The sequence below is a fragment of the Zootermopsis nevadensis genome, unplaced genomic scaffold (genome assembly GCF_977971745.1).
Source record: "Zootermopsis nevadensis isolate Lab colony 2312 unplaced genomic scaffold, Znev_1.0 Znev_ptg000030l, whole genome shotgun sequence".
NCBI classification, from domain to species: domain Eukaryota; kingdom Metazoa; phylum Arthropoda; class Insecta; order Blattodea; family Termopsidae; genus Zootermopsis; species Zootermopsis nevadensis.
Window position 1 is genome coordinate 6,989,994 of NW_028259162.1, and position 14,363 is coordinate 7,004,356.

At 37.2% G+C, this 14,363-nt stretch overlaps 1 protein-coding gene across 2 annotated transcripts in view; it reads left to right on the forward strand.

The window, feature by feature from the left end:
* Ret (protein kinase receptor Ret oncogene) overlaps positions 1-14,363 on the forward strand; it is a 103,037-nt gene that overhangs the window by 58,853 nt on the left and 29,821 nt on the right. For both annotated transcript variants that reach the window (XM_087358778.1, XM_087358779.1), the window contains exon 5: positions 493-752. In XM_087358778.1, coding sequence (XP_087214904.1) covers positions 493-752 — 260 coding nt within the window. The remainder of the gene's footprint in view (positions 1-492; positions 753-14,363) is intronic.

Consider the following 14,363-nt stretch of genomic DNA (forward strand, 5'->3'; position numbering starts at 1 on the left):
GTTTCCTTAGCCAGATTAAGCCACTCCAGATCCTCAATCTTGTATTGTAATTTAATATTTTCTAGATTTTTAACGAGACCAGAAGTTCTGTGTTCCTATACGGACTCCTTAGTAACTTGGTTCTAAATTTATTCCTGTATTACCTCTGAATCACACTTCTACAAGCATGTTATACGTGTTCAATGTAATCTTTCACTGAAAAATATATGTAAAGTCTCCAAATCACATATAAATAGACTCTTTAAATGTTTTAAAAATAATTAACACATTTTGAGGTATTTGAGATTTTATATTCTCATGGCGATAAAGATGTCTCTGCTGTTCCGGATCGTGTATTTTCGGATGACGATAGAGACTGTTGGTACCTACATACAAGTCCACACGACGTCACAACCCAGAAGAACATCGTCTTCACCGCTTTTGGAACCTCGAATCTCACTTAACACAACCTACACAGTGTGTCCTTAAATACAAATGTTTTCTGATCGACAGGGACGGAGTACGCAAGTCTTGCCAGCGATGGCGTGTCCCTACAAAGCCGAGAACTCCTGGACAGGGACACCGGGCCGGATGGAAACGGAGCGTCAGGTCCCGGACCAGAACTGCGTGTCCACGTGACTTGCACCGTCAACAGGGGGCGTTCGATCAGCGAAGTGGGGATGACCGTCCGAATAAAGGTCTTGGACGAAGACGACAATCCGCCTATAGCTCAGATGAACAAACACGTCCTGAACGGGTCCCTCCTGAAGGAGGTACGTGCAATATGAATCTCATGTTTACGCGACGCCGTGTCAAGTGGTGAGGTTTTACAGCGGTAAATTATATGTGGCCGGGTGAATGATTATAACGAATCCATTATCCACCTCGAGCTGGTCGTTAAACTTTTATAACGTATAGTAACTTCCAAATTAATTTATGGTAAAACTAATGAAGAGTAAATTAATACGTCTGTGTGTTTTAATAAACATTTCAGACCCATGTCAACAAACGTGGACAGGCTAAAGGTTTTAGATCATATTCACACTATTATTCTCTGATGTCTAAAAATTTCTCGAAGTTTTACAGAAAGAATTGCTTCAACTTGTACAGAAGTGGTTTCCTCAATTAGCAATTTTATAATTATTATTTCTTTTGATCTTCGTAACATTCTGCTGCACTCCAGAACTAATTTATAAGGCAGATGTAAGTGAACAGCTCAGTGTGACCTTTTAATCCTGAAACGATTGCTACTTTCTGGGACGCCACGCCTAGTACTCTGACAGAAAACACGTCTGAAACTTTTGTAAACCTGTACCTGATTACACGGCGCTAAATGCCAGAAAAAAGTCGTCTTCATACTCGCTGCCGTGATAACCTCAAATCTCACTTAATAATCCTACGATGAAACGGTTCTCGATTTCTGACAGTATATTCGATCAATTGTTTTGCGTGTCTCGTTCTCTTTTCAGCAATTCTTCGCTGTTTCTTTTGAAATACATAAATAAAATTTTAAATTAAGTATCTCGTATCAAAAGTCTTTGTTTCCAAGAAATTCTCGTGTTTCAACATATAATAAATCTGGGTCACATACTGGTGACTGTCACTCCTAATCCTGATACATAAAAACAGCATACCTAAACCTCACTTCGCCGTTTAGTGAGCCAACTAAATTCGTAAATCGCAGTTTATGACTGGCAGTTTGGCTTTGCTATAGCTTTGACCCTCGCCAGACAACACCGGCGCTCATCCGACACGTCGGAACAAAGGCAAGCAGCAATGACGTCACTGCCGAGACAAAGCACTGACTTTTGAAAATGAATAGAAGTAAATGTTCTTTTTTTAAAAAAAAATCCTAACAGATCTACTTTTATTTTGCACCATCATGTTTCTGTATTCAAATCCTTACATTGGAATTCATCATTTATAGAAAACGATAAATTTCAGAGGAATGAAGTGGTGGAGTTGGTAATCCTGCGATAATTAACTTTCTACCCTTTCATTTTATCTCATCATCCTATATTTTATCAGTTTTCCTCGCTTAATCTTGACGTTCCAATAACGAATCTAGCAGATTTACCTCGCTCTATTTTGCGTATTTCTTAAATTTGGGTGGACTGCCTGACTGAAGTTTCTTCGTGGAATTAAATGAAATGTCAAATATACAGACAAAATTATATCACGAGCTTATACGTCCTGACAAACCATGGTAAGTTACAATCGCTTCTCTCTTTATTTCACGAATAAATATTGCTAACAAACAGGATATCTATGTTCTGTACCAAAAAAATTTAAATTCGTTTATATAAGTTCTTGGCTCGGTTTACATTATCCTTCCTTTCTTCTTTAGTCATGCATTCTTTTGTTTTCCAGCTCCATTCGCCTCCTCGCTTTTCCCTGTTTATCCGTATTCTTCTCATGTTCCTTTATTTATTTCTTCCGTTTATCCGTTGTCCTCGATTGGGTATCTTTCCATTTAGTATCAATCAGAAACCAGAACTGAAATCAATATCGTATGTAGCGGACAAGAGACCGAGTCATTAGCACTAATGATATAATGCATGCTGTTGTTATGTTAGCCGATTATAGCCGGTGTTATGGACCCCCCCCCCCATTTGTAACACGATTTATGCAACAACATAGTCAACAAAACAGACTGTACGAAACAAAGGTCTTCAGTTTTGTTTGTCCTTTCGACAAACAACACATACCGGTCAATTAAATATAATATATGCCTATATGATGTTTTTATAAAAGTTAATATACACTTCTTTTAACAACATGCAAATTGTAGCATGCGTCACTTTCCTAGAATTTAACAGGATTTTATCTACTTTGTTAATAGCGTCGACTTGCTTCCAGAGAATTTTTTTATATGTCCCATGGTTCGTCATATGATGGAAGTAATGCGACATGTAATGTGGTAATTTCATTCATTACTTCGCAGAAACCGATGCCTGGGATAAAAATTGAATTCCACGTAAGTGACGCTAAGTTTTGTTATTTTGAGGGGGTAATTAATAACCAAGAATAACTAGATTCAACCGAAAAGATATTTCACATTGTACGAGTGCGTTTAATGGGCCTTCTAGTTCAACTGCCACACATTAACTCACTCCAAGTAAATACAGCTTTCCTTCAGACACGGAATATTCATTTTTGTAATTATCTTGCTGAACTATTTCGGACAGAATTTTAAAGAGTGTCTTGGGTACAACAAGTAATTTGCCTGTTACAGAATTTGCATCTTAAAGATAAGAACCTTCTGTGACTCTGTGCCATACTGCCTTCATCGCCCTGATCGAGGCAGTACGCACATTTGAAACGTAGGTCAAATTCTACGAGACTACATGGTGCAGTAACCCATTCATACTCGCTGCCGTGAGAACCTGAAATTTCACATTTTGCAACTGGACTGCCAAAGAACTAAACTTTCATGCTGACAAACCAAACTGAGACCAAGATCGCCCGTAGAATAAAACAAAGGGCAGTGACTGTGGTAATGTACAATCTGCTAGGTCTTCCTCCTGTTTAAATGATTCATATAAATACGACCGATCTGCATTGGCTAACTGTGGTTAAATTAGGTACTTCGGAGCTTTACTCAAAGTTAATACTTTAAAATTAAATACGGTTTTCAGACATATTCCGACATTACTGACTAGACATAAATATATTTATTAAGACGACGTTTAAACTTTGTAAGGTATATCATTTTTGGCAAATCATGTACATTTTCTTTGCACGTGCGTGCACGATAATTCCCATAATACACTTCAGCACACGCCATGAATAAAATGCCTTCTCCACAGAGGATACATATTTTAAGGCAAATTATGGACATTTCTGTGCACGTGCTTGCATGATAACTCCCATAATGTACTTCAGCAAATGTCTTGCGTAATATGCCTTCTCTCCTATCCTTACTAATGATACAAATTTCGTAATTAAAATACTGCACAGTCATTTCTTTTCACCATTTTTATTCTAAAATATCTTAACATTTCTTACTGGGTATTAACATAATTTTCCATCTTCACATGACTTTATTGTAGGTTGTGATGTTTAGACACACGTGTGTCACAATCACGCAGTCATACCCAACAAGCCAAAACCTTTAGTTTATTATCTACATCAGTGGTCACAACCTGGGGTACGCGTACCCCTGGGGGTACGCGAAGGCATCTTAGGGGGTACGTGAAATTTAAAAAATATATATTATTTTATGATAAACACTGAATAATCAGTAATGTAATTTATTTAATTTATTTTAGATGTAAATTATATACTATGTATAACTTGAATTATACACCAACAACTTTGGGGGTACAAAGATGAAGAGAAATTATATCTGGAGGTACGCGAACAAAAAAGGTTGAATACCACTGATCTACATCATTTCTAGTCAAGTTTGAAGGCTTCTGACGTTGAAGCGATGTAATATGGACTTTATCCATCGTCTAAATTATAAAATTATAGAACAACGTTTCGGAACAGGATTTTAGGTTTCCACAGCGGAGAATACAAAGATAGCTGCCTCCATCATAAGAATGATGGAGGCAGGCAACAAGGACCTCTGAGATGTTGGTAAACGTCTATCAGACAGCATGGTACTACAACCCACAAGACAGCTATCAACGTTTCAGAAGGTGGATTCTACTTTCGTCATAAAATAAAATGCTGGAAAGAAGACAAAAACCTATCTGTCGGGGTTCCTGGTTGAGGCAGCTAAGACTTGGAACAAGTCAAGTATTCTATGCAGTTAGTCCATAAGGTACGAAATAATTAACAAAATACGCATCTTTTGGATATACCTACTGTAAGAAAAATTTCCCAGCTCACTGTGCATAATCAGTACTACATTCGTAAACAAAACAGCTTTAATTAACACTGTGTCTACCCATATCACTTTGCAATCACCCAATAATTGGTACTAGCCCCCTCTAGCGGACCCACCTGAGCAGGCACCCCTCACCTGAAGATGGCAGTGGATCCAGCTCCCGAAACAAAGTGATCTACTTGTAGAACAGAGTCCAAGAATCTACCAACATTAACTAATCCTTACTATCGCTTTCTTCATCATAAGATATTTTCACTCCCCTGTGACTCCAGTATTGATCGTGTGCGGAGGGTAAATCTACAACATTAAATTACTGGCACCCCCACAGCTCCTCGAGAGAGAGGGTTGAATTTCCTCGTCACAGTTAAGCGTGAAAGACACTTCGCCCAGCAATCATCAGAGGGATTAAACCATCTGTACGCGTTCTCATTACCAGAAACAGAAAACCTGGCAGGTTTTAATATTATTAGCTCTTGAAGACTAAATACTAATAAAGACAGAGGAATACCAACATAATACTCACGTCTTCTATTTTAAGAAAAGGAAAATATATGGATATGAGATTCAAACGGGATTACATCTCTTTCTGTATAATGCAGGGAACATCCCCCCATAGAAAGAAGACGCGATGGGGGAGGGGTGGATCTTAAACCTGACCAGTTAGCTGCCAGCAGGATATTTCAGACAATTAATGCTTTTCTGCAAGGAAAATATAAATAGAGTTAACAGAAGTATATGAGAACGAAATCAAGTTCTCTCGTGTCAGTCACAATGCAGTAACACCTCGTAACGAGAAATAAAAACATTTTCCTTGCACTACATAATACTGTGGAGTCAAATAAGTATTTGTGACTCACACGTGATAACTAAAATATAAGAAACGTGTAGGCTATATGATATATCCATTGTTCGCCAGTTTCATCATAACAGGAGAAGAGCTATTTCCTTTCAATTAAATTGTTTTCCTTTCTCGTTTCCGTGTTCAACAATTCTTACCAAGCGAAGCTGATTTTACATTGATTATCGGTACGATTAGTTAAAAACTTTGGCTCTCTGGTTAGTTCTAAATTCAAAGTCATCCGAGCCTTGTTTACAGAGTTTAAGATCAGCGGAGTACGCAGCGAGCGAGCGAGCAGACACAACAGGATGTTTCATTAATCCCACCACAATTTCTCTTATCTGTCCATAATCCCTCCTTTTCTCCTAGGACTATGCCAATGTCTGTCTATTTTTCACCCTTCTTATACATTTTCATTTACTTTCCTTGACGTTTCTGCTTCTTTATTTTTCTATTTCGGAATACTTACTTTGTCTCTGTTTGCTTTTCTCTAATTCTTTTGTAACTTGTATTTTCTTGTTTACATCTCTTTGTTGCATATGGGATCAAAAGGAACCGATTCGTGTCAAAGAATTGGCAACATCTGCTCCACAAGACACAATTACGATCCTAAAACTAAATCATGACCACAGCATCCTTAAAGTAGTCTACGATAAATTAAGATGGTAGACTCTGATGCAAAACTGTCTATAAAATGCACTCAACCAACCTGTTAACATATTTCCAGTTGGTACAGCTTAATGCAAAATTGAGAACACATAATCTTAGAGTGTCCATACAGAAAATGGTTATCCTTATTTTATTTTCATTTAAATTTTGCTGAGTTTATGAGGAAACGAAGTGATCTGCAAATCGACCGACACTATTAGTAACCAAACTTCTCGAACAGAGAGGCAAACTGTTAAAATAAATTCACGTAACTAATTGTGTTAAGAACACGGGGTGGTTCATCACTTATAATGAAAAATCCATCACTGGACACAACTCTGAGCCAGTTCCATCAACTTTGCATACTCACAACCAATTCCTCCCAACATCGACTCTAATGTAAGATTTGAGGTTTTCACAGCGGTGAGTATGAAGATTTCTGTCTTCTGGGTTGTTGCGCTGTGTAGTCTGGTCGATGTTAACCAACGTTTCAGAGGTCATACTGCCTCCATCATCAGAGTATGAAGATTTCTGTCTTCTGGGTTGTTACGCTGTGTAGTCTGCTCGATGTTAACCAACGTTTCAGAGATCATACTGCCTCCATCATCAGAGTATGAAGATTTCTGTCTTCTGGGTTGTTGCGCTGTGTAGTCTGGTCGATGTTTATCAACGTTTCAGAGGTCATACTGCCTCCATCATCAGGGCGATGAGTATGAAGATTTCTGTCTTCTGGGTTGTTGCGCTGTGTAGTATGGTCGATGTTAACCAACGTTTCAGAGGTAATACTGCCTCCATCATCAGGGCGATGAGTATGAAGATTTCTGTCTTCTGGGTTGTTGCGCTGTGTAGTCTGGTAGAAGTTTACCAATGTTTCAGAGGTCATACTGCCTCCATCATCAGAGTATTAAGATTTCTGTCTTCTGGGTTGATGCGCTGTGTAGTCTGGTCGATGTTTACCAACGTTTCAGAGGTCATACTGCCTCCGTCATCAGAGCGATTCAGTATGACCTCTGAAACATTGGTAAACATCAACCAGACTACACAGCGCAACAACCCAGAAGACGGAAATCTTCATCGACTTTAATGTTATCACCCAGTCTTTCATGCTAGAAATGTAAGAGTGAAGTAAACGTTTGAGATCTATTTTGATCAACCAAGGAACTCCCTTGTGCTGCTGCATGCTAACAAAGTATCTTTCTTCGTGGTTACGTTGCATTGTTCGCACAATGTTAAAAATTGCTACCTGAAGGAACAGTGAACTATAGCCGGGAATAAATTGGAAGGACCGAGATAACACTACACAATTTGTGGCATGTGGCTTTTCTCACCCGTTCCAGATGGTTCTCTGCAGTACTTTCAAGGTTTCCCCTAGAGAATAAATTCAGCATAAATAACTTTGGTAATATCCACAATGACGCGATTGCAGGGAAGCGCGATTCATACACGCACTTCTCGGACGGGATTCAAACTTTTTGTGTCTGTGTTTATAAATCAGTGGTCCGAATACCGCTTAATTTACGACTGGTTGCAAAGTTCAGTTAGCGTTTGGTGTGTGTGTGTGTTATCATAACTGAAAGCATATTGTTTTAGGACTATGGAGTTTTTCTTTTAGCGACAAAATAAGCTCCCTCGTTTCAACATGTTCGTAGAAACGTACCTAAGAGTAGAGCAGTAGACTTTCAAATCGAAGACTGATTGACTTACTTTCTACAGCAGCATCTGGTTAATCTGTCTTTGTGACTCGTATGACTGCACGGAAAGCTCTCTGACTGAAGAGGAACGAATATGTGACACACCTCCGACTGGTTGGCTTGAAATGAGTCCATTCCTTGACATGGCAAAATGAAATTCCCCTAGCACACTAACACAATATTGACTTCTAACTTTGGGTTGCGAGACTTTTGGGGTACTGTATAATCAAAAGTCTTAAACTTAGACAATCACAGGTAATCATTTCATCGACTTTATCTTTCTTGAGATGATAAAGTTGCGTCATATTGTGATAAATATATATTTGTTTAAATCTTGTCAGTCTAATCACAATAAAATTCTATTAAATATTAAAATATTACTATAATTAACATTTAAGATTTAAACAAATTTAAACAAATAAACAAATATTTATCTTTCTTGTTAAAATGTGGTATGAAAGAGGTGCAAAGGGGATTTCCCTAGAAAAATTGTGAGAAATCAGCCCAAGGGCAGTTTTTATATTTTTATGCTTGTCATTAACCCTTTGAAGCCGACACTCATCTAAATAACATTTAAAATTTTATTTCCCATCGTAAAAGGTGCTTCACCATTGCAAAAATCAATTGGTTGATTCTATATTGACAAATAATCGCTGTTCGTTCTTAAGACCATGTGAAATCTGTAAATACATTCTGCAGGCAAAAGCAGGTGTTACTCAGGAAAAAAGCTTTGACCCTGGTAGTTCGGACAGACGCGGTAGTAAATCTGTGACTAGAAACTGACGTATTCCATTTGAGAAAACTTTATGCACAGTTAATGCCTTACAATGTTTACAAAGCCAGTATGTTGCAACCACAACGTCCGTGGGCACTGCCAAGGTCAAATTTTTCTCCTGAATAATATACAGTATTTTCCACTTGAATCTGAAGTGTTAAAAACAGAAGAAAAATATTCAAATTGGATATACATCATAATATGCCTGGCGGGTTTTAACAGCATATTACGAGATAAATCGATCATGAACTTGGTGCATTAACTGAATTAAAGTTGCAATTATTGCAATAGACCAAATAGATTTGTAATCGTCCTTGGTGCTTTTTCCACTGGAATCTCCCTCATAAGTAAAAGCCAGTTTTGAGCACCCAGTCGATAAATTCTTCACGCTTGCCTTGTACAGCGTATTGGGAACATCTAATTTATTTTCCAGCTAAATAATGTATAAATGTCTGTGTTTCTTTAATCATGTAATCCAATAATATTTCTTTAAAATATTCACATTTTAGAAAGTATAATCATGTTATGCCGACTGTCACATTTTGATTGCTAGACCATAACTCAGTCGTCTAGTAGATGAAAGACAAATTACTAATATGGAGTTCTACATCTTTAGTTCATGTTGGATGACTGCCAAACATTATTCAATCGCTGACCAAAGCATTAAAGATCTAAAATATTTCTAGACGAAGATACTAAGATAATCTTATCATGTAGCAATACTGTCTGCAAAAATAAAATAAAATATTCTCTTCGATAAAATAAATCCACAAAAGCTTTTATGAAAAACGGTTACCAAAACTAGGCTGACAGAGTAAAATGGACGTCTCCCTTTGCCTTGTCACAAACATACCAATGTAAATACCTAAGCCAGCTACTGTATACCACTCCAGTTTTGGAAGACCAACAGAACACACTTTCCGCTGCATAATGTAATGACTTATTCGGGCCCTGTCTCGGGGTGTATGTTCTGTATCGATTGCACTGCAATGCAGTATTCTATCTAGATAGTTGACTTATTTTAAACTTTCATTATCAGGTTCACAAAATGACCTTGTCCAACTCAGCCAATTGTTTTCAACCGTACACACTCAGAAGTCCCAAGACTGCAGTCTCAGCGAACAAATACACAGTTTACTACTTTATAGACCTGGCAGGTTAGAAGCAAATCCAAACAAACAAGATTTGTGGATGTGTAGTAAAAGAAAGGCCTGAATACATAAATATGACAGAGTAGAAATATCCAATAGTAAATAACGTTTAAACGTACTATAGTATAGTGATTAAAATTTCTGATTTATATTTTGAAGTCCGTGAATCAATTCTCCAAAATACATTGTGCGAGTATCATATTATTCCCTCGAGTACATATCACATTTTAAATGAACGCGCATATTTTCACATTTTTCTTTCATATAAACGGTACATGCCACCGGGATAGATAACTAAATAGTCCCATTATGCAGAAGAACAGCCCTGAAACTTAACTTTCATGACTCTAATCTATTTTACGATGAATGGGCGTAATTTACAGTTTATATTTAGATTTGTGTTTTTTAAAAAATCGGTGTAAGTGAAAACGTCCTATGAAATTTTAGTACAGGTTATACAAAAGATAGAAAAGTAGGAGAATCAGCTCTTTTGTACCTAATATTCTCGCAGAAGTGACTGAAAAATGTTTGAAATTTAATCTCAGAAGAGTCGGCTTAAGTTCCCTTGAAGGTAGGAACAAGCCGCCATGTAATAACTTGCAACATATTTTGTTAGTTACTTATCATAAAATATAGCAACAATGCAGATACACAAACACATCACACAATTATTTTTACGTCATCTATTTAACTCCCTGTATATTCAAATACCGCGAATCAACACAGTTAGCAGCTAGCAATTTCTCTTGATACAACACTTGCAGTTACTGTGACATTATTCTGTTTTTAAAAAATTACCCTTTCATTAAACACAGTTTTCAACTTTTTCGTCCATTTCTCTCTCCTTCTCCTTTTGTCTTTGTTCGCTAAATCCTTCAAGCATTTCTTTCCTTCCTTCTTTCCCCCACTTTTTCTCATTTTTCTGCCTTTCTTCCTTATGATATTTGTAAATCTCCCATTAGCACATATTTTGCTTTTAAACTGTTATACGCTGCTACAAAACGCAGCGAACAATTTAATTATTCCGTAATTAAAGTGAAGACAACTTTAAGCGTAAATATCGTTCTAATTTAAACTGCTTCAAGTGGCTCGCACACAGTATGTCTGTTTACATTCATAATTGAAGATTAAGTGGAACAAAATCCTGACGTCACATTTTCATCACATGCATTTACTGCTTATTCTTAGGTCAGAGGTCAGAGTTAATGCCAACATGGCACGTGGCTAGTTTATCTGGTCCGGCATATGGATCAGTCCGCGAAAAGACGTCCATACGTTAACTATTTCTGAGGATGAAATTCACCTAAATTTAAATTTCCAGCAATTTCCGTTGAACCTCATATCTTAGAAGGGGCAGGACAACCTTTATGTAGTGTCAGGAAGGATTGTTTTCTCATCATGTCCGCGGGCCTTGATATTATATAAGTTATTACCATCAGTTGAAAAATACATTCCAAAATCGAGTCCGGCGCAATGAGTAACTGAAAGTATTGATATGTCAATGTTAAAACCACAAAATATCTTGGAATTCTACACATCAAGGATATCACAGTCGCTTTACGTTTTGTTCAGTAAACAAAGAAACGAAAGGTAAAAGTTTAAAGTTCATCTTAAGGATCATTCTCACCGATTCTATCCATATCGCTGACCACAAACGGGGGGAGGGGGAGAGAGACATGGTGCCACTGTGTCACGTTTCAGTTACAGCTGTCGTGCATCAAGGCATTCCACCAGCGATGGGAAGCTGTGACATGTATCTCCACCACACGATAGATTAATTTATGCTGATACAAGACTCTGTGGAATATTTCGACTAAGAGAATTATGTATTCAAAGTAAAAATTATCACTGTTACGATTATCTGCTGTAATTTTTATTTAATTTTATTTTTGCTTTAAGGAACACAGAGGCTGACGGGAGGAAAATGATTGGCGTACCTCAGAATATTATTTTCTTGTTTCCTTGTTTATTTCAATACGCTGTAACAATTACAATTGTTATATGTTATAGTGCTGATTATAACAGCATAATTAAAGTAAATCATGACTAGGAAAGAAAATTGGAGAAAGTTTCCGTGGCCAGTTTTAAGCCATCACATCGTACTTCGTCTGGAAGGACAGAGGAAAACAACTAAAAACCCTCATCTAGGAAAGCATGTATTCGTGACTGCACAGTAATGATGAATTTTACACGGCTCTTCATACCAGAAAAATATTAAGACCTCTGTCGTAGCACGGAAAACCACAAACTAAAATATATATGTAGTAGTCCTATTTGTAACTTTCAGGTACAGCCTTGTCAGTGATTAGTTACACCTGTCGTTCTCAAGCTGATGGCAACCAAGAACGTGGAACCGAATGCGATGAAACAGTCAGTGCCCGAAAGTTATATAATTATCATGCTGCTTGCGGCATATTACGTCACAGCCACTGTTTACATAAGACCTCTCTTCGTTTATTAGAACACTCAGCAGAATAGTTTTCCTCTTATAGTTTTGCGAGAAATGTCTTCTCAGTCTTTTTAATTGTAAGTTTACAGACGACAGACGGTCACTGATCATTTACTTCATGGTACACTGAAACAAACATAAAACGAATAGTAGAAAGAAAGATAAATAACGAAGGGCAGAAACGGAATGTAACAATTTTTCACTCTCGCGAAAAACATTCCTTGCCGTCTTGTTGGCAGACGATTGTATTGTTCGTCTTTTCTTTCAGGCAAAATTACGAGTAACTACACGCAACCTACATGACTAATTTGTTTAACCGGCAAAAAAATTGAAAGCAGAGCTCATATTTATTTTCAGCTGAGAGATGTTACGACATTCGGTACCAAGGCTTGTAGATAAAAATTATATTGAAACTGCTCTAAACAAAATATTTGTAGTTTGAGGTGTGAGGACTAGATTGATATCATTAAAAGTGTTAAAAACCTTTTATCTGTACTTAAGATAATAAATCCTTTCGCGTTTCTTAATAAGGAACTAATTCCACTGAACAGAGTCCATCTTGATATTACATTAGTCTCCTAGCTGCCTAAGAAATAATAACAAATTTGTAAACTATCATATGCGTGCTACATGCCCGCCCACATCCTCCTCCATGATATGATTTTTCTAACAATATTTGTAAATTTGTTGAACGGTCTGATATTATCGACTTTGTACTGAGTTAACATTTCAGTCATAAGATGTCGATCAATCGGTGTTGTTGTAGGCTTACTAATAGCGTATAGCTTTACATTTGCGAAATTCCTGGCTTCAGTTTTAAATTGGAGATCAGTCACTACAACACAAATTATTATTCTACTGTATCCTTACAAACCCATTCAGAGAGCGATCTCAAAGTTTCTATCCCCACTGCATTATAACTCTCCACGATCCTTATAGTCCATTCAATTCTGCATAATTTCTGCAGTTATTACCTTACTAAGTAACACACGATAGCAACACGTACATGATGGATACTAGTCGAAATTCTCATCAAACTCCAACTGATTCCATAATATAATAGGGATCAGTTGATTCAATCGATCAGAAACATGAAACAAAAATATGCAGTAAATCACCGTCACAATGAAAGGACTGAGCTAGCTGAATGGCATGAAACCTTCTTGGACTGAATCTCTCAGTCCTTGATGATGTAAGCAAAGTGGAAATTCAGTCCACACTGACACGGAAAACGCCAGAGAAAACATTATTATATTCAGTCACCGTGAACGTTTCAAACATTATACATAAAATTTATACCTTTAGAATCTATTTCTTTGGGATCAGACCTAATACTATCCTCCGTTTATGTCTGCCATCTATATCTTCAATGTAATTTCTTTCTTTGAAGTTTTTCTTGACAAGGTTATTTTCGCATTTCTTATCTCCTCCATGTGCGCTGCAAGCACAGAATTCATTCTTCTCTATTTGATTCCCCTACCAACAAAATCTTAAGCTCCCACGTACTAAGCTTTCGCCACTGCCCTGTTACACCCTGTCTCTGAAGTTCAAATTTCCTTTCATCTTAGTACTTTATTCTATAAAATCCCCAATATTTGTTCTCCCTCAGAATAAAACGGGAATTGGAAAAAGGACACAATTTACCTTAAGTTTTCTCTTTCAGAAACATGAATGCCTCGTAAGAATTCATCCTAATTTCAGACTGTCACTTTTTCCCTGCGAAGTTGCTACTTTCGGTGGGTTCGCTTTTAATTTGTGTAAAACCGCTATGCTAAGTGGTCATTACAGCATAATAAAAACAAAAAGCTCACATTTAAGGGTGTATAAAGGGTTTGGCTGGCAGCATCATGACAAGGGCGGAACTAATTACTCCGGAAACTTTACATTAACCCGCGTCGTCTGAACTCCCCACCCGTCCAAAGTCGTCAGCATTGAGCCACTAGTAAGCCTATGATATAAAAAGTGTCTTATAATTTAATAACCAAAGAGAAGCTG